The sequence below is a fragment of the Bos grunniens genome, chromosome 22, assembly GCF_055505025.1.
Source record: "Bos grunniens cultivar Pamir isolate PY7600 chromosome 22, Bosgru_T2T1.0, whole genome shotgun sequence".
NCBI classification, from domain to species: domain Eukaryota; kingdom Metazoa; phylum Chordata; class Mammalia; order Artiodactyla; family Bovidae; genus Bos; species Bos grunniens.
This window is the reverse complement of record NC_141186.1, coordinates 12,548,656-12,567,854: the sequence shown is the minus strand read 5'-3', so window position 1 is coordinate 12,567,854 and position 19,199 is coordinate 12,548,656. Positions and strand designations below refer to the sequence as shown.

Here is a 19,199-nt window from a genome sequence, read left to right as displayed (position 1 = left end):
ATATCTAGGGCTTGTCCTGAACAATATGAATGCAGAGATAGCCACAAAAATCCTGACTATAACTACACAAATTTTGACAACTTTGGCTGGTCTTTTCTTGCCATGTTCCGGCTTATGACCCAAGATTCCTGGGAGAAGCTTTATCGACAGGTTATTTATTTATTCATTCTGTTTCCCGCCCCCCTCTCTCTACCTCCCTCTACCACCCCCTGCTTCCCTGCCTCCCTCTCTCCCTTTCCACCACTTATCTATCGTTTATTTATAACCAACCATCTCTCCTTCAACTTTGTCATGTATTTTTTATCCTTAACAATTGTACTGTTAAATTCTCTTTTTAGAATTCCATTAGAAACATCAAAAAGACTATAAATGTGATATCTGGAAGAAGAGTACAAAAAACTCTTCCTAGAAATATCAGCCCTCACCAGATTCCCCACTGACTGCAGTTCCACCACTAGTACTTCAGCCTTCATGCTGCATTGCTCTCTCTTGCCATTTTTATGTAAAAAACACAAATACCCATGAGAAAGTCACAGTCAAGTCACTAGGACTTCTGTGTGAACGTACAGATGGTATTTCCTTACTGAGGGACAGAGCATCAGAAGCTCCAGTTGGTGGGGGAGGCAATAGATGAGGTTGTGGGCAGCTGAGCCAATCAGGGCTGGGGAGAGACCAATTACTACTGTCTAATCTCTGCTCCAGGTGAAGTCACCCTGTGTGTTCTGTCCCTTGCAGACCGTGCGTACCTCAGGGCTCATCTCGGTCCTCTTCTTTGTGGTGGTCATCTTCCTGGGCTCTTTCTACTTGGTTAACTTAACCCTGGCTGTTGTCACCATGACTTATGAGGAACAGAACAAGAATGTAGCTGCTGAAACAGAAGCCAAGGAGAAGATGTTTCAGGAAGCCCAGCAGCTGTTGAAGGAGGAGAAGGAGGTAGGGGCACATGATATCTGTTAATGGGGTCTGCTTGGGGGCATCCCAGAGGCTGTGGGGTCTGACACTTAAGGTTTCTGTACAAGGCCTGTACAGTGCTTTCCCAACTAGTGATTTTCTGAGAATTTTTAAGCCCCTTGCAGCTGGCTCTGCTACAGTCTCTCACAAAGATGCCCAGGAACAGGGCTCTTGAGAAAGGGATTTTGATGATCTTTGGCTTTCTGAACATGAGCCTTCAAAGACAGATCCAAAATTGCTGGCTAGATACATGTGTGTGAAAAGGAAGGCTCTTCTCTAGGCTTTCTTGTGGGAAGCTGAAGATGTTTGTGTCCAGGGACTTTGCTTGAGAGTGTTTGGAAAGCAATCATGATGGCTGTAGAGATGACAGTCATGATCATCTCTCCTCTCTTGTAATTCCTGTTATATTTACAGGCCCTTCTTATTGTTTCCCTGGAATCTTGATTTTGTTTTTCCCGGTTCTTAGAGCTCAAGATTCAGTTTTAAGATTTCAAGGCAGGGATCATGTTTTATGCTTTTTCTCATCCTCTGCAGAGATTTGTCAGGAGGAAACCCCTCTTAAGTGCTTGATATCTGCATCATTAAACACAGACATTTCGTGAGTACCTAGCACATACAGGACACTGTGCTAAGGGTTGGTGGCACAGAGATATTGAAGAGTCAACGCTGCCTTCAAGGGCTGCAATATTGTGAACAAACAGGACACATTCCCCACATAAACAATGGTAAAGATAGCATACTCCAGTTGGGCAATTTGCAGTTGAAATGGTCCAGTGCTACCAGAAGAGAGGGGAGAATGCTCACCAAGGTGGAATTCGTTTGCAGTGTTCTATGAGAAGTGTGATCTGTTCATTAATTGCTTTTGTTCACTTTCTAAGGCTCTGGTTGCCATGGGAATTGACAGAAGTTCACTTAATTCCCTTGAAGCATCATCTTTTTCCCCAAAGAAGAGAAAGCTATTTGGTAGTAAGAAAAGAAAATCCTTCTTTTTAAGAAAGTCTGGGAAAGACCAGATTCCAGGATCAGATTCTGATGAAGATTCTTCAAAAAAGGCAAGTTTTGGCCAAATAATTTATGATATTTGAGCACTGCTCAGGGGGACAGGTCAAGTTGTCAATCTAATTGAAAGGATTCATTCAGTCAGTCAGTCATTTATTCATTCATCCATTTGCACATACTTCCCTGCATCCATGGGTCTATCCAGTTATCCATTTATTTACAAATATCTGTTTAAAGTGTTAACAGTGTTTATTTGGCACTGGAGTAGGTACTGGAGATACACGGGATATATAACACAGACATCTAATAATGTAGGCACAGTGCCAACAAGGCACTTACTGTTCAGTGTGATGACCAGCATGATGGGCACAGGGAGAGCAGAGCAGGAGCAATGTCTTAGGGGCAGTGTTTATTTCCTCCAAGGCAAATGTTAGAGATGTTAGAGCACAAGTAGATTATTTGGGAAGTGATCACAGGAAGTACTGCAAAAGGAGGGGAGAAGTGATACATGGAAGAGAAGGTGGTCAATTAATGTGCGTTATTAAGTCAGTGTAATCTCCTTGGACTGAGGGCACTATTTATACACTACCTTTGGTCTATCATTGGATCAAGACTTCTGGAGTCAGGAAACAATAATTTATGACTTGCTATGTGTTAGGGTGACAGTTATTTGGGTTTCCAAAGAAAGCCCAAGGATGTGTGGATGGGACCAACAATAACATCTGTTTCAGACCACCAGCCCCAGACTTGATGGGGACTGGGAAAAGAGCAGGGGATCAGAAAAAAGTTCCTAGAGGAAGCAGTGTGTAAGCTGAAAGGATGAATTAGCCAGGTTAAAGGAAGAATGAAGCTCCACATGCAGAGAGAATAGCACATGCATAGGCCTGGAAGCAAAGGAGAGCAGAACATGACCTAGTAGAAAATGTGCACGTGCACACTCACACACACACGTGTGTGTGTGTGGTTGGTGGGGATGGTGGCAAGAGGTTCTAGTGTGTGTGTGTGTGTGTGTGGTTGGTGGGGATGATGGCAAGAGGTTCTAGTGGTAAGATGTGGACCCTTGTAAAAGGCCTTGAAGCCAAGCCAAGGAGTTCATTCTTTACCCTATATGCAAGGGATAAGCAGTATGGAAAGGTTTTAAGCAGAAGAGTGATAAAGACCAGATTTACTTTGTGGAAATCCTGGATTCATCGAAGAGAGGGGATTGGAGGAGGGTGAGACTGGAGGCCACCAGTTAAGAAGCTGTTGCAATGATCCAGGTAAGAGGTGGAAGTGGCTTCAACTATGGTTTGGGCAGTGAGGATGAAGAGAGATGAACAGGTTACAGTGGATCTACAGAGGAAAAGATTTGGCAAGTGATTATATGCAGAGGGTGGGAATGATGAGGGTGGGGATGATGCCAGTTTATGGCTTGGGTAGCTGATTTGTACTGAGATGAGCAGAGAGCATGTTCTGGGGGCCGAGGAAGATGGCAAGTTAAGTTATGCACATACCAATTTTGAGATGCCTAAGAGAGTGAAAGAGGAGAGTGAAAGAGCTGGCTTAAAACTCAACATTAAAAAAACTAAGATAATGCTATCTGCTCCCATCACTTCACAGCAAATAGATGGGGGGAAAGTAGAAACAGTGACAGATTTTATTTTCTTGTGCTCCAAAATCACTGCGGATGGTGACTGCAGCCATGAAATTAAAAGATGCCTGCTTCTTGAAAGAAAAGATATGGCAAGCCTAGCCAGCATATTAAAAAGCAGAGACATCACTTTGCTGACAAAGGTCCATGAAGTCAAAGCTAAGGGCTTCCCTGGTGGTGCTAGTAAAGAACGTGCCTTCCAGTGCAGGAGATGGAAGAGATGTGGGTTTGATCCCTGGGTCGGGAAGATTCCCCTGGAGGAGGGCGTGGCAACCCACTCCAGTGTTCTTGCCTGGAGAATCCCATGGACAGAGGAGCCTGATGGGCTACAGTCCACAGGGTTGCAAAGAGTTGAACACAACTGAAGTGACTTAGCTAGCACACAAATGATTTTTCCAGTAGTCATGTTTGGATGTGAGAATTAGACCATAAAGAAGGCTGAGCACCAAAGAATTGATGCTTTTGAATTGTGGTGCTAAATAAGACTCTTGAGAGTTCCTTGGACAGCAAGGAGGTGAAGTCAGTCAGTCCTAAAGGAAATCAACCCTGAATATTCATTAGAAGGACTGATGCTGGAGCTCCAGTACTTTGGCCACCTGATGCAAAGCACCAACTTATTGGGAAAGACCCTGATGCTGGGAAAGATTGAGGGAAGGAGGAGAAGAGGGTGACAGAGGATGAGATAGTTGGATAACATCACTGACTTAATGGACATGCTTTAAGTAAACTCTGGGGGATAGTGAAGGGCAGGGAAGCCTGGTGTACTACAGTCCATGGGGTTGCAAAGAGTGCGACATGACTAGGGACTGAGCAACAACATGGGGCATTCAAGCCAGGCTATTGTTTAGGCAGTGGGATATGCAGAAAAGAAGCTATGAGAGGATGTGATATAGAAAAAAAAAAATCTTATTTAAGGTGGGGGATGTTTGAACATGTTTTAATCCTGGAGAAGAGAAATCAGAAGAGAGGAAGATGTAGGAGATACAGGCCAGGGAATAATGGCTAGAGCCTCCTTCCTGAGGTAGTGGAAAGATGAAGGAGGCAGAAAGTGGGTGTGCATATCTGAGCCTGAAACGGGGAAAGGGAGTTCAGGGGCCTTTGAAGTAGATGGACGGACTTGCCCCACTGCTATGAGCAGTTCCCTGGTGGAGTGACAGGGTAAGATCCCATGGTTTAGACTAGGCTTCTTTGCTGTCACTTCACAGCATAGTCAAGAAATTGCATGTATTTTTTAATATTTTGGAAGTTTTTCCTCATTCTTAACCTAAAATGTCTTTTCCCTTTAACTCTTAATAGAATAAGAAATGGCTATTTCAAGACTACAGGCTGCCTTTAGAACAGCTTTTCACTAGTTCCCTATAAGGCCATGGTTGGTCAGAACTTTTGGGGGAATAAGTAATTAAAAATACCTGAGTTTTCTGGATAGCTGAAGGTTTATGAGGTTATGTCTTTTAATTTCTAGATACTTTAGAATTTTCGATAAGGTGAAAATCAATAAACTCTTAGACACAGCCTGAAAGAGTACCTGAAGTTTACTACTATAAGGATTTTGTGATATTTATATGACTGTCCTTCTTAGTTACAAAATTTTTTTGTTTTGTTTTGGGGTTTTTCATTGTCTGTTTTTGGTATTTTTGCCACATAGCATGTGGGATCTTGGTTCCCCAGCAGGGACCGAACCCATGCCCCTTGCATTAGAAGCGCAGAGTCTTAACCCCCGGAACACTAGGAAAGTCTGAGTTACTGTCTGTTTCAAAATCTATTTAGACAGCCGCTCGAGGCATTTCACCGTCTGGCCTCAATTCACCTTTCTGAATTTATCCCCCACTTCTGCCCCTTGGAAGCATTGTTTCTAAATTACACTTTTTATTGCTTTCATACCCCAAACCATTGTGCATTGGTTTTTGTAAATTTGTTTTTTGCTTTTTGTTGACAATGAATAAAACACAGAGAAATAAATGTTTCTGTAGATATGACTCTAGACTCTAGAAATGTGTATACATAAAAATATGAATGTTCAACCCATATTCCTCTTATGTATTAAATGTGAATTAAGAAAATTGAACCTTTGGCATGCAATGAAGTTGAAGTGAGTTGAGCATCTTCACTGCATGTGGCATTGAAACAAAGTTTGTGAAGTTTTGAGGAGAGGCCGCCCCTTCCCTCAGAAGGTCCATCATGCCTTCTCTTACAGCCACACCTCCTTGAGCAAACCAAACGACTGTCCCAGAATCTGTCAGTGGACCACTGTGATGAGCACGGAGACTCCTTCCAAAGGCAGAGAGCGCTGAGTGCTGTCAGCATCCTTACTATTACCATGCAGGGTAAGTTGTGCCTCCCAGGCCAAGGGGGAGCCTAAGTTCAATGATGTCCTTCCCTTCTCCCTCTCTCCAGCTCCCTAGAAGCCCTCTGCAACCCACCATGGGTACTTCTGCACAGTGACTCCCAGTGCTTCTTTGGAGCATGTGAGCAACATGGCTTTTAAGAAGCAGGCCTTCCCCGTGGGCCCACCCTGAGCTGCCCCTTGGGTAATGGTGGGACCAAGAGCACCAAGAAGACTTCCTGTTCAGGCCACACAGTCACAGGAGGTTTCAGTGACAATGATAGTCAGCCAAAGGAGAGAAAACATAGAAGTTTCCAGGAGGTGACAGTTGTCATTGAAGTTAGAATAGGAATCTGTCATGAACATAGAAGAAGACCTGTGCATACAGGCTGGTACCATCTGAGGGACCTGATAACCACAGGTAACCGGGGACCAAACTGAGGGGTTGGTGTTCAAGGGCAGGACTCAGGTGCTAGCAAGAATGGGGTTAAACGGGTTCTTAGCACTTCTGAGTCCCCTCATGAAGCCCTAACATTGTGTGGAAATCAGGGTGCCTTTTCTGACCTGAAATTAACTGATTGCATGCCTTTTGTTTCATGCTTATAGATGGCCCTGCCTGAATATCTCCCTTTCCCCTGGGCCCTGGAAGCTTCCTGTGCTCTGGTATAGCCATCACCTTGGTCCGCCTTGGGTGAACGTAACTAGACATAAGGTTCATAGCCAGTCAGTGTTGACTTCCCCATCTGTATCTCTGACAGTGCAGCCCTGTTCCTAGGTGCTCAGTGTACATATAAAGACCTGTACTTGACTATGCCACATGAAAGCTCAGTGTGGGAAACCTTTTTAGCCACACATCAGTACTCTTCTTGACTGATCATGTTGTAGCACAGAAGATGCCAGGGAAGAGGGAAGAAGGACACACGGGCAAAGAGCAGCCAGACTGGCGCAGAGCCAACTCCTCAAGTGCTTTTTCATTCTTCTTCTCCAGAACAAGAAAAATCACAGGAGCCTTGCCTCCCATGTGGGGAAAATCTGGCATCCAGATACCTCGTGTGGGACTGTAGCCCCTGGTGGCTAGACATTAAGAAGGTCCTGAGAACCGTGATGACTGATCCTTTTACTGAACTGGCCATCACCATCTGCATCATAATCAACACTGTCTTCTTGGCCATGGAGCATTACAAAATGGACCAGAATTTTGAGAATATATTGTACACAGGGAACTTGGTAATTTTTAAAAATACGGAACGTATTTCAAACTTTGAATTATGACTCTTGCAAGTCTAGCTATTTTGTGCATGGTCTAACCTAACATGGGTCTTTGGTCCTCTTAGGTGGAGTAGAGGGAAAAAATGACTGTTAGAATTGTATTTTTACCCATTTCAGTAACTTTCAATGGGCCCCTGTTCACTCTCTAGTGTGGTATGTCTAGTATGGTTCACGCTCTAGTTAAGGTATGTCTTTAGTCATCTAATGGATGACTAAAGATTCATTCACTGGTAAGACAGAAGCAAGTAGACATCTTCTTTTTTCTGTTTTGGCTGTGCTTTGCTCTTCAGCTTTCTCTAGCTGTAGTGAGTGGGGGCTCCTCTTTGTTGCAGTGCCTAGGCTTCTCGATGTGGTGAGAAGTGGGGGCTGCCCTTGCTGCTGAGCACAGGCTCTGGGCACGTGGGCTCAGTAGTTGTGGCTCATGAGCTTAGTTGCTCCGTGGCATGTGGAATCTTCCTGGACCAGGGATCGAACCTGTGGCCCCCACATTGGCAGGCAAATTCTTATCCACTGTGCAACCACAGAAGTCTGCAAGTAGACATCTTAAAAGGTCAACTATTTTGGATAATCAAGAAAATACTAACCATATCCAAGGACCCATGGTAATGAGTACCATGGTACCTAGTCATGTTAATGACATCATTTGTCACAAAATAATGTGACTGCCATTGCTAAGTGTTATTTTCCCTGTAAGGGTGAGTCAGGGCCTGGAAACTTTAGGAGATTTACTTTCCCAGGAGTGGGTTGCGAGGTAGAGAGTGAGCGGGGGTAGGGTTCCAGATGAGTCTGCTTCAGTAGTCTCAGTTAAATTGGAAAAACTAAGATAGGGGAACAGACTTTTCAAGAACTGTTCACTTTAATTCATAATTCCTGCAGAAGGCCCAAGGGTAAATTAGTTTCCCAAGTATCAGAAATAGTAAGTACTCAGTGAATGTTCTACCCTAATTTGCTAATGAGTTAATTAGCTAAAAACCTTATCATAATGTCAAGTCTTTTCTTCTTAAAGTTTCATGTTATTTTTATAATTTAAAAAGCAATACATGTTTTTTAATTTTAAAAACAAGGGAAATACAAAGAAGAAACTAATTTCTTATGGTCTTACTAGCGAAGATGATCATTTTTAGCATCAGAATATTTCCAAATATGTATGTATGTGGATGTTTAAAATTTTTTTTACATTGACAAGAACCCAAAGTACCTATTGAATCAGGAGTTGGTCCACAGAGCTGCCTCTGTGCATCAAGTTTAGGATGGTGTAGAACTGTAGATGGGTGCCTGTCACCTTAGGTTCCACATCCCATGAAGAGGAGCAGGGAACTGCAGTATAAGACCAGGATGGGTCTCCTTATAGATAGTCTGTATTTAGGTTCTTTTTCCCATACTGCCTTTAGGGAGAAGTGCCCTTTGGGTATGCATATGTTGGATTAGATTCCATGTTGCACAATGAACCTGACACACAGATTACCTTCTAACAGGCTGGGTCTTCTGGGATCCAGGCCAGGGTGTTTGGTTCTCTCCTGTTGAGGTGTCCCAGAATGGCCTGACAAGGTTGTTTCACTTGGAGGGAGAATGTTATGTGACCTCAGGGCCACAATACCTAGCCCAACAGAGTCAGAAGGACCCATCTTTCAGTACCTCCTGGTAGATAGAGTTATTGGATAAGTTCCAGAGAGTACTCAAAAAGTCTCTGACAGGGTTGTCTCCATAGACAGGGCTTCCCAATTGCAAAGGTGGTCTGTCCATCACTTCCCCTGTTGATCCAACTATCGGAAATAACCAAAGCCCACCTCTCATATTTCCACTGACCAGGCATCCCAGGTACTGATGTAAAGTTGCATTTTGCAGTTGGAAGGTGGCTAATTAAGTGACATTCTTCTCCAGAGGCCAAAGGCACAGATACATTGTTGGTGTCTGAAAACACAGGCAGCAGCTGGACCTTGGGTCCTGGAAATTGAAGAGAAACATGCAAAGCTGATTATATAGACTGTGCATCCATTCCATGCACCCCATTCGCTACACATGCAAAAAAGGGAGCAGCCACCTCATCTGTTGTGCCCCCATGATGGTGATGATGGGAGGTCTTGGAGCCCTGGGCTTGAAGGAACACATCCAGACTTCCTTCCTCTGATGGGTGGAGCCGGATTAAGCTGGCCTGTGGAGTTCTGTGGACTACACTCAGAAATAGGCTCTCTAGGCTTCAGAATTGCTTGAATCAAGGGGAGTCCATTGAGCTCCCAAGAAGTCATAAGTAGCAATTGAATTGGATTGCAAAACTGATGGTTCCCCAGGCATCTAGTGATGCTGTCAGGCTAAGACACCTGAAGCCTGAAAGAGACAGGAGGAGGAAGAGTGCGTCAAAAGGGGAAGGAGAATCCTGCACAACTAACTGGAACACACAACACTGCATGCTTTTAGGCACTGGTTGTGGCATTTTGGGGATAGACAGCAATGTTGGGGGCTTCCCTGATGGCTCAGCGGTAAAGAATTCGCCTGCAGTGCAGTAGCCACAGGAGACACGGGTTCGATCCCTGGGTCAGGAAGATCCCCTGGAGGAGGGCATGGCAACCGACTCCAGTATCCTTGCCTGGAGAATCCCGTGCACAGAGAAATCTGGTGGGCTAAAGTTCATAGGGTCGCAAAGAGTCGGACAAGACTGAAAAGTGTTGGATAAGACTGAAGAGACTTAGTACACACATGCACACAGGCAGCAGTATTTAAAGGGAAAATATAGATATAAGCTTTGATTTTTCTTTGCCACTCTTGATTTCTTTTTATTTGCCTATCTGGGGTTTAACTTTGCCCATCCTTTTATTTTAACTTGTGTCATTTTATTTTAGGGTTATATTTTATAAATAGTCATTTCATTATTTATAAAAATAGACCACCTGTTACTTTTAATAAAGAGATTTAATCATTTATAGGTTGTTGCTACTGTTTCCAGAATTAAAGAGGAGAGTCTTATAATGAACAACATTTAAAAAGATTTTAACCCTTTTTATGTGAAAGTCACTCAGTCGTGTCTGGCTCTTTGCAACTGTATAGTACATGGAATTCTCCTGGCCAGAATACTGGAGTAGGTAGCCTTTCCCTTCTCCAGGGGATCTTCCCAACCTAGGGATCGAACCCAGGTCTTCCATATTGCAGGTGGATTCTTTACCATCTGAGCCACAATAGAAGCCCAACCCTCTTTTATTAAAAACAAAAAACCCTTTTTATATTACTGTATTATTTTCATACTATGGTTTTCCTCATTTCTGCTTAATTTCGGTGTGTGTTTAGGATAGAGAATGTGCTATTTGCTATGAAGAAATGCTTTGCCTTATTTTCTGCAAAGATATAGGAGATAGATTTTGAATTTGGCTACTGTGCAACATTTTGCAAGTTTCTTAAGCCTGTATTTATCTAATTGTTAAAGGCAAAGAATTATTTTTCTCATGGAAAAGACATAGTTTAGTGCTTTTTAAACTCTTGCCCTTCCTTTTAATTCTTTAATATTTTGTTCTGGAATGATGTGCCCTGCATTCTGAGGGAGTTTTTAAGATTATATTCTGATTCACTAATCTTCCTTTCAACCATAACCAACTCAGGGATTATCCTCTGTATCAGGTTGCTCAAAGACATTTTTTCTGTGTCTGGGCCCTTAAAAAAATTTTTTTTTCTGACCAAAGTATTGAGGTTGAGTGTTTAGATAAACTGCTTTTGTATTTTGGCTTATGAATGATATTTATCTTTACTTTTCAGAACTGTTGTGAACTCCCCTCGCTTTGGAGTTGTTAGTATCTTAAAGAGAATTCAGAGGAGGAATTGCTTGACACTTCCTATTATTCTGCCATCTACCAAGAAGCCAATTTTGCTTTATTTTTTTTTAACAGAATGGAAAATAATATTTATTCTCCATCCTGATGCCTGTTAGCTTGGTGATACTGGAGTGGAGGCTGGGGTGGGGTGGGGTCATGGGGAAAGAGGAAAAGGTAAAGTGAAGTCCATCCTACAGTGGTAAATGTTTCTTCTTCATGGACTGCAGGGCATATTGTATCAAGTATGAGAATACAGTTTATTTCTTTGTAACCTCTGTAATTCCCTTGGACATACCTTCTTTTTCTCTCTTTGTTTTTCTGCCTCACTGTAGGTTTTCACTGGCATTTTCATGGCTGAAATGTGCCTAAAAATCATTGCGCTGGATCCCTACCACTACTTTCGTCGAGGATGGAACATTTTTGACAGCGTTGTTGCTCTTCTGAGTTTGGCAGATGTGATATTAAACCATATAGTTTCAGGAAAAAGTTGGATATCATTTCGTTCCTTAAGAGTGGTAAGGCACTTACTTTCTTATTTTACTGAATAACTTATCTGCCAGGATTGAAGAGTCTTCAGTGAGTTCAATAGCTAGTTTCGGATTAAAGCTTACCATCTTACCTTGATCTGAGAACAAAAATTACACTCCTCCTGCCACCCAGGTCTATAATACACTCGTGAGTCCCAGGTGGTCTTCTCTGTTGAAGCCCTACTCTCCTTCCTCCCCTGCCACAAGATGACCCTTCAGGCAACCAGACGCAAAATCATGTCTTCTGGTGTCAGGACTGTGCTCCCTGCTGTGTGTGCAACCCCTCCAACCATCTTCCCCACCCCCCAACTCTAAGCCAGGCACCCTCACAGCTGGGCTTACCAAGGGGGATGTACTGCAGAGCCCAGGAAGGGGGCAGGCGCTGCCAGTGGGTGTTGTCCCACAGGGTCCCTCCTCACTGTTCCCAGTAGCGCAGTCCTTTTCTGCAGGCTTTGCCCTTCACCCACAAACCACTGGAGGCACCCCAGTAGCCTTTGCCGAGTACCTGATATGTACAGGGGAAGACTGAAAGGTGGGGGAAGCACTGCCTTCAAGGAGTTTGTGGTCTAGGGAAAATATAAGACGTGGCCCGGAAATGGCCATGCGGCAGACCCCGTAAGAGGTATGGGCAGAAATCACAAAGAAATCACATCTGGGAAGGGAATCAGGAAACCACAAAAGGTTACCTCTTGTCCTCTTTCAAAGATTTACTTTTTTGGAGGGGACATGGATACGATTTTTTTTTCTTTTTAAAAACTTTTTGTTTCATATTGAAGTATAGCTGATTAACAATACTGTGATATTTTCAGGTGAACTGTGAAGGGACTCAACCATACATATACATATATCCATTCTCCCCCAAACTCACCTCCCATCCTGGCTGCCATATAACATTGAAAAGAGTACCATGTGCTATACAGCAGGTCCTTGTTGGTTATCCATTTTAAATATACCAGTGTGCACATGTCCATCCCAAACTCCCCAACTATCTCTCTCCCCCACCCCCCATCCTTCTCCCCGGCAACCATAAGTTCGTTCTCTAAGTCTGTGAGTCTCTTTCTGTTTTTCAAGTAAGTTCATTTCTATAATTTCTTTTTGGATTCCACATATAAGAGGTATCATACAATATTTCTCCTTCTATGTGGATAGGATTTCTAAACATGTGGAATAAGACATTTGATTCAGTTACTTAAGCATATATTTTATAGTTGGCATATATTAGAAAATCACACTGCTTAAAATCAGGCATTATTAGGCTGCTCCCTAAAGTTTTATTGGTGCTTGGGTGAGCAAAATTGCATTTGCTTTACTAATGGTTAGGCTTATTATAGCCATGCTCTGAGGCAAGGAGTTCTACGAGTTTGTCTGTGAACAAGAATAGAACCACATTTTCTCCCTGAGATGCCCCCAGTTCCCCTCTATGTAGACAGCAGTGGTCCCTCTCTTGTGATAGAAGTCTAACTGACCTGTAGTATCTACCTGCCCCTCCACAAATACTGGGTTGGCCGAAAAGTTTGTTCAGGTTTTTCTTTAACATCTTATGAAAAACCCAAGTGAACTTTTGGGCCAACTCCAAAGTTGACACTTAACAGGATTGTACTTTGGAGTGAAACCATTGGTTTACATTAAAAGTTAATATAAGAAATAATCTGTGAAACTAGTTACTGTGCTTTTTTCTGTTGTTGCCTCCTACAAGTTTCCACGGAGAGAATTTTTCTCTGGAAAAAGAGAACGTGTCTTGAGTAGTCCTCCTAGGCGCAATACATCAATTTGTGAGCTCAATTATATAATGAAGGAGTTAACAAACTTTGTCTGTAAAAAGCAGATGGTACATTTTTTCAGTCTTACAGGCCATATGGTCACTGTAGAAACCTCTCAGTTTGCCATCAAGCACAAAACTAGCTGTAGACATTAGAGTACACATGCACATGGCTGTGTTCCAATAAAACTTTATTTACAGACATGAAAATTGGAACTTTATACAATTTAAATGTGCAATGAAATATTTAAAAAATTATTTCCAACCATTTAAAGATATAAAAAACTTTCTCACCTGTCAGGCCATGTGAAAGCAGGTAATGGGATGGATCTGGCCCTGGGCGCAGAGTTTTTGACTCTTAGTATAGATAGTGAAGGACAGGGAAGCCTGGCATTCTGCAGTCCGTGGGGTCACAAAATGTTGGACATGACTTAGCGACTGAACAACATCACATTGAGGGCTTCCCCAGTGGTGCTGCAGTAAATAACCCGCCTGCAATGCAGGAGATGCAGATTTGATCCCTGGGTCAGGAAGATCCCCTGGAGAAGGAAATGGCAACACACTCCAGTATTCTTGTCTGGGAAATCCCATAGATAGGGGAGCCTGGTGGGCTACAGTCCATGAAGATCACAGAATAGTCAGACATGCCTTAGTGACAGCAACAACCAATATTATACAGGGTTCCAATATATTCATTTTGTTTAATTAATGTGTATGCTCAGTTCTACCATTATGATCCCAAAGTCTTTATCACTTAAAAAAATTAGACCAAATGTTTCATTTTTAAAACAAAAAATAGATATGGGTGAATATCAGATTGGGGCATGGAGTTGCTGACCATGTTTAGGATGGATTTGGCTTTGAAAAAATTTTTGAAAGTTATAAATGCTATGGTTTGGGAACAAGTCATTTGAATTATAGCTGAGCAGGTGGAATTTGTCCTAACTGGCTTTTCTTTCATTTTTGTTTATTGTCTTTTTTTTATTATTATTATTTTTATAGCTGAGGGTCTTCAAGTTAGCCAAATCCTGGCCAACTTTAAGCACACTGATTAAGATCATTGGCCATTCTGTTGGAGCCCTTGGAAACCTGACTGTGGTCTTGGCCATTGTGGTCTTTATTTTCTCAGTAGTTGGCATGCAGCTTTTCGGCTCTAAATTCAATAACAGAAAGAATAATTTAAAGTCCTGTGACCCTGAAGTCCTGTGTTTACGGCGCTGGCACATGGGGGATTTCTACCACTCCTTTTTGGTGGTGTTCCGCATCCTCTGTGGCGAATGGATTGAAAACATGTGGGAATGCATGCAAGAAGCTAACCCAACGCTGTGCGTTATTGTGTTTCTGTCGATCATGGTGATTGGAAAACTTGTGGTGAGTGTCTCAGTTTTGTTGTTGTTGTTGTAAATGCATGGGCTAAACAAATGCATTAGCTTCTTTTCCAACACTTTACTAGTGAAAATTGTTATTTAAATATAGTATTATAAATTTAATGTTATATGATATTCAAAAATCTGCATTTGAATTTGATTTGAAGACAGTATGGTAAGCATGAAAGACAACCTGTCATGTAGTACTTTAAAGATGCCCCAATGTCTATCCTACTCCAAGTGATTATTCAAATCGCCACTGATTGGCTGAGGTAGGGATATTTTACTTAATTTGGTCCATAGATGTAAAGAATACATCATGCAAAATGCCATGCTGGATAAGGCACAAGCTGGAATCGAGATTGTGGGGAGAAATATCAATAACCTCAGATAAGCAGATGATACCACCCTTATGGCAGAAAGTGAAGAGGAATTAAAGAGCCTCTTGATGAAGGTGAAAGAAGAGAGTGAAAAAGCTGGCTTAAAGCTCAACATTCAGAAAACTAAGATCATGGCATCCGGTCCCATCACTTCATGACAAATAGATGGGGAAAACAGTGGAAACAGTGACTGCTATCATTTTCTTGGCCTCCATAATCACTATGGATGGTGACTGCAACCATGAAATTAGAAGACACTTGCCCCTTGGAAGAAAAGCAATGACAAACCTAGACAGTATATTAAAAAGCAGAGACCTTACTTTGCCTACAAGGCTCTGTATAGTCAAAGCTATGGTTTTTCCAGTAGTCATGTATGGATGCGAGAGTTGGACCATAAAGAAGGCTGAGCTCTGAAGAGTTGGTGCTTTCAAACTGTGGTGTTGGAGAAAACTCTTGAGAGTCCCTTGGACTGCAAACAGATCAACCCAGTCAATCCTAAAGGTAATCAACCCTGAATATTCATTGGAAGGACTGATGCTGAAGCTCCAATACTTTGGCCACCCGATAGGAAGAGCCGACTCATTGGAAAAGACCTGATGCTGGGAAAGATGGAAGGCAGAAGGATAATGGGACAGCAGAGGACAAGATGGTTGGATGGCATCACCAACTCAATGGGCATGAGTTTGAGCAAGCTCTGGGAGGTGGTAAAGGACAGGGAAGCCTGGCGTGCTGCAGTCCATGGGGTTGCAAAGAGTCAGACATGACTGAGCAACTGAACAATGACAACAAAGATGTAAAGAAATGTCCACAGAGTAAGGTTTCTTGCTGTTTAAAAGAAGGAGGAGGAGAGGAAAGGAAAAGGAGGAGAGAAGGAAGGAGGAATGATGAAAAAAGTGGTCCTTTTTCTTCCTCCAGCCCTTTTATGACTGACTCTTGGTAGAACCAAAAACATCATGCAGCCATGAGAAGTACCAAAGCAAGACAAAGTCAGCACTAAGGAAGGTAGACTGAAGGTGCAACAAACCTATTGTCAGGGCATAATTGGTCCTGTCTTCTAGTTTCAAACATCTTGTCATGTGGCATTTTCTTATTATGTAAGCTTGCCCTGTATCTGTTACTTACAGCTGGAAACATGGTACTCTATGGAGAAATTAATTAAGTGTACACCATTGAGGGTGTGACAAGACAGGAGACAGTCAAGGATACCTGAGCATAAGATCTCAGAATTGAGACTATCATGCAAATATAATTAATGATCCTCATACAAATATAATTAACTGTCCTCAGTATCTAATAAATGGTGTTAGTAGACAGCAGGAGATACGCAAGATCAAGGGAGTGGGAAGGGAGTGCTAAGAAAGACATTGTGGGAGACACGGTACTTGAAAAAGGCACTTCAGAGGCAAAGTGAAAGTGAAGTTGCTCAGTTGTGTCTGACTCTTTGCAACCCCATGGACTGTAGCCTACCAGACTTCTCCATCCATGGGATTTTCCAGGCAAGGGTACTGGAGTGGGTTGCTATTTCTTTCTCCAGGGGATCTTCCCAACCCAGGAATCAAACCCAGGTTTCCTGCATTGTAGGCAGACCCTTTACCCTCTGAGCCACCAGGGAAGCCAAAGAGGACTTAGCAAGTAGAGAGTAACTTGAGCAAAGATTCAGACTTGGGAATTCTCATTGTGAAGCTGAGGAAGTGTGACTGGACCCATTAACACCCACAAAACTCTTCCCCCAGAAAGCTGTATATTTTTGAATTGGTGAGAGCCACAAACAAAAGAGGTAAAAAACCTGCACGAGTGTACCATCTCTCAAATTGTGCAGATAGGAGAGGACCTTGTAGCACAGCGGTTCTAGACATTAGACTCATATCCATGTGGGCAATTCCAGCAAAAGTCCAACCTCATGATTCTGGCTGATCCCCAAGGAATATCCACTTTTGATTTTGCCACATGGTTATGCCTTTCACCTTACCCTGGCCAGGCTCTACAATACACACTGCTTATACACAGACAGACTGCATCTGGCTGTTTGCACCCTTTAACTTCAGTTTTCTTTGGTCTTATCTTGATGTCTCTATTACTTCCTCAATCTTCTCTCCTTTTCTTTATTTTATAGATGAACTTTCTTGGGAGACAGAAGGACGTAGAACTTTCATTTGATTTTGTTTCTAGTCTTGGGGAAAAGTTGTTGTGGAACCCTACTGTGTTGTTTCCTTTGCTAAATTTTCCCTATGTCCCTCTCCCTTTGCCCCTTCCTAGGTACTCAACCTCTTCATTGCCTTGCTACTCAATTCCTTCAGCAATGAGGAGAGAAATGGACACTTGGAGGGAAAAGTCAAGAAAACCAAAATCCAGATAGCCCTGGATCGGTTCCGCCGGGCTTTTTGTTTTGTAATACATACTCTTGAGCATTTTTTCAGGAAGCATTGCAGGAAGCGACATTTATCAAAGCAAAAAGAGGTGACAGAAGACCCTGGTGGAAAGATCAAAGATATCATTCCCCTGGTCACAGGGATGAGAAAGGGCCCAGAGATCTGGGAGGAGTTTGGCGTACTAACTTCTGTACCAATGGCCTTGCATGATCGGACTTGGTTGGCCCCACTTGCAGAGGAAGAAGATGATGCTGAACCCCCTGGTGAAGATAAGGCACAGGCTGTCACACAACCTGAGGCTGGAAAACAGGTACGCAGGTTCATACATAGACTCACAGATCGTTTAAAGCTGGAGCTGCCATGGGGTACTGGTTGCCTGCCCTGTCCTGAGCCCTATGCAGAGATGATAAAGGTATACAGTGTGGTGGCTGCACCTCTGGGGCTGGTTCTAATCATGGTCTGCACATGTGGCACAGGTGGGACATACCAGAGGAGTTCAGAGTGGGCTGGGGCAATGAGGGAATCAAATGCCTTTGGTTGGGCACCAAAAGAAATATAGAGTTGGAACTGACTGAAAGGTGAGAAAAGGAGTGTGGAAGGTGAAGTGAATATGGCATAAAAAGATATTTTGTTTCTTATGAATTGCCTGCCACCCTGGGGAGGATGTCTTAGCCACTACCCGGGATACTCGGAGGGGCAGTAGTCTCTCATCTCTCAGCCTCCCTCTTCCTGCATGGAATCTCTGCCCTGCGGACTAGCTGGAGTAAGGGAGATCAAGGCCCCAGTATTGTCAAGCTTTTGAACTTGGAATAGAGTCTCTGTTCTATGAGTAGTAACTAAAATGAAAAAAGAAATCCAACTTCTTGACCACATTCACCAGAAATTTAGCCTCTTCAACTCAGATTTGGAGGAGATGAGAAAAGCTGTGACCTGCACATTCTAATGAGATACATGTCTCTTCATTGGGAGCCGAGGGCAGAGGGAGCCCCATCTTCTTGATCACATCTCCCTTCCCACCCCCATCAAACTGAGCTGGGGGTGGGAAGTGAGAGAACAGGTCATGGCTAAAGTGCCATAGACTCCTGCTGTTATTACTGAATAGCACAGATTTTTTTTAAAAAGTAAATATTTCTTCATTTGCTGTATGCCCTTAGGACAATTTACAGAAACCTTAAATATATTTTTACAAATATTTCCCACCATTTATGTTAATTTTACTGTGAAACATTCTGCAGAACTCCTTATTCTACCATCTAAGAAGCAACACTCTGAATATCTTTTTTATAAATGTATTAATTTTAATGACATTTTTAGATTACTATACTAGTTTTATTCTTTTTCCTCAAGGAAATTAACCTCCCTGTAGTTAATTTTTGAGGACTACTGATTTTATGTTTGTCTCATCATACACTTTGGAATATAAATTTGGAAGTTCATCTTTGTGGGAGGGTCTGTCACCCTCCCTGCAGTCTAAGTTCTGTGGTATCTTTAATAGACCCTTCTAAGGGATCCATTCAGAACTAAGTCTTATCTTGGCAGCTGACTCTTCTCTAATAGTGATACTAGGCATTTTGCAGATCCAGTTGCTAAGCCAGTGGCTCCCTTTGCCCAGATCTTATTTCTGAGGCTGTACTTCCTCCTGCCTCCCTAGGTATGCAGCTTTGTATAATTGTAACCCCAAGCATTGGCCACAACTTCTTTTAACTTTCTCTCTTACGTATAAGAACTTCAACCCAGCCCAGAGTTTCAAGCTTTGGGTATAACTCTGGTTTCCTTTTTCACACAGGACACTTTTATTCATCATTACTTGCTGCATGCTTTAAATTGT

General features: G+C 42.7%; 1 protein-coding gene across 2 annotated transcripts in view; it reads left to right on the top strand.

Moving 5' to 3' along the window:
• The window catches only part of SCN11A (sodium voltage-gated channel alpha subunit 11), a 139,377-nt gene that overhangs the window by 79,238 nt on the left and 40,940 nt on the right, over positions 1 to 19,199 (top strand). For both annotated transcript variants that reach the window (XR_015150939.1, XM_086365978.1), the window contains 8 exons: positions 9 to 150; positions 736 to 933; positions 1,830 to 2,003; positions 5,775 to 5,904; positions 6,892 to 7,130; positions 11,302 to 11,484; positions 14,258 to 14,626; positions 17,259 to 17,681. Coding sequence is in view for 1 of the 2 variants with exons in the window: in XM_086365978.1 (XP_086222104.1) it covers positions 9 to 150; positions 736 to 933; positions 1,830 to 2,003; positions 5,775 to 5,904; positions 6,892 to 7,130; positions 11,302 to 11,484; positions 14,258 to 14,626; positions 17,259 to 17,681 (1,858 nt within the window). In the remaining variant the exon portion in view is untranslated. The remainder of the gene's footprint in view (positions 1 to 8; positions 151 to 735; positions 934 to 1,829; positions 2,004 to 5,774; positions 5,905 to 6,891; positions 7,131 to 11,301; positions 11,485 to 14,257; positions 14,627 to 17,258; positions 17,682 to 19,199) is intronic.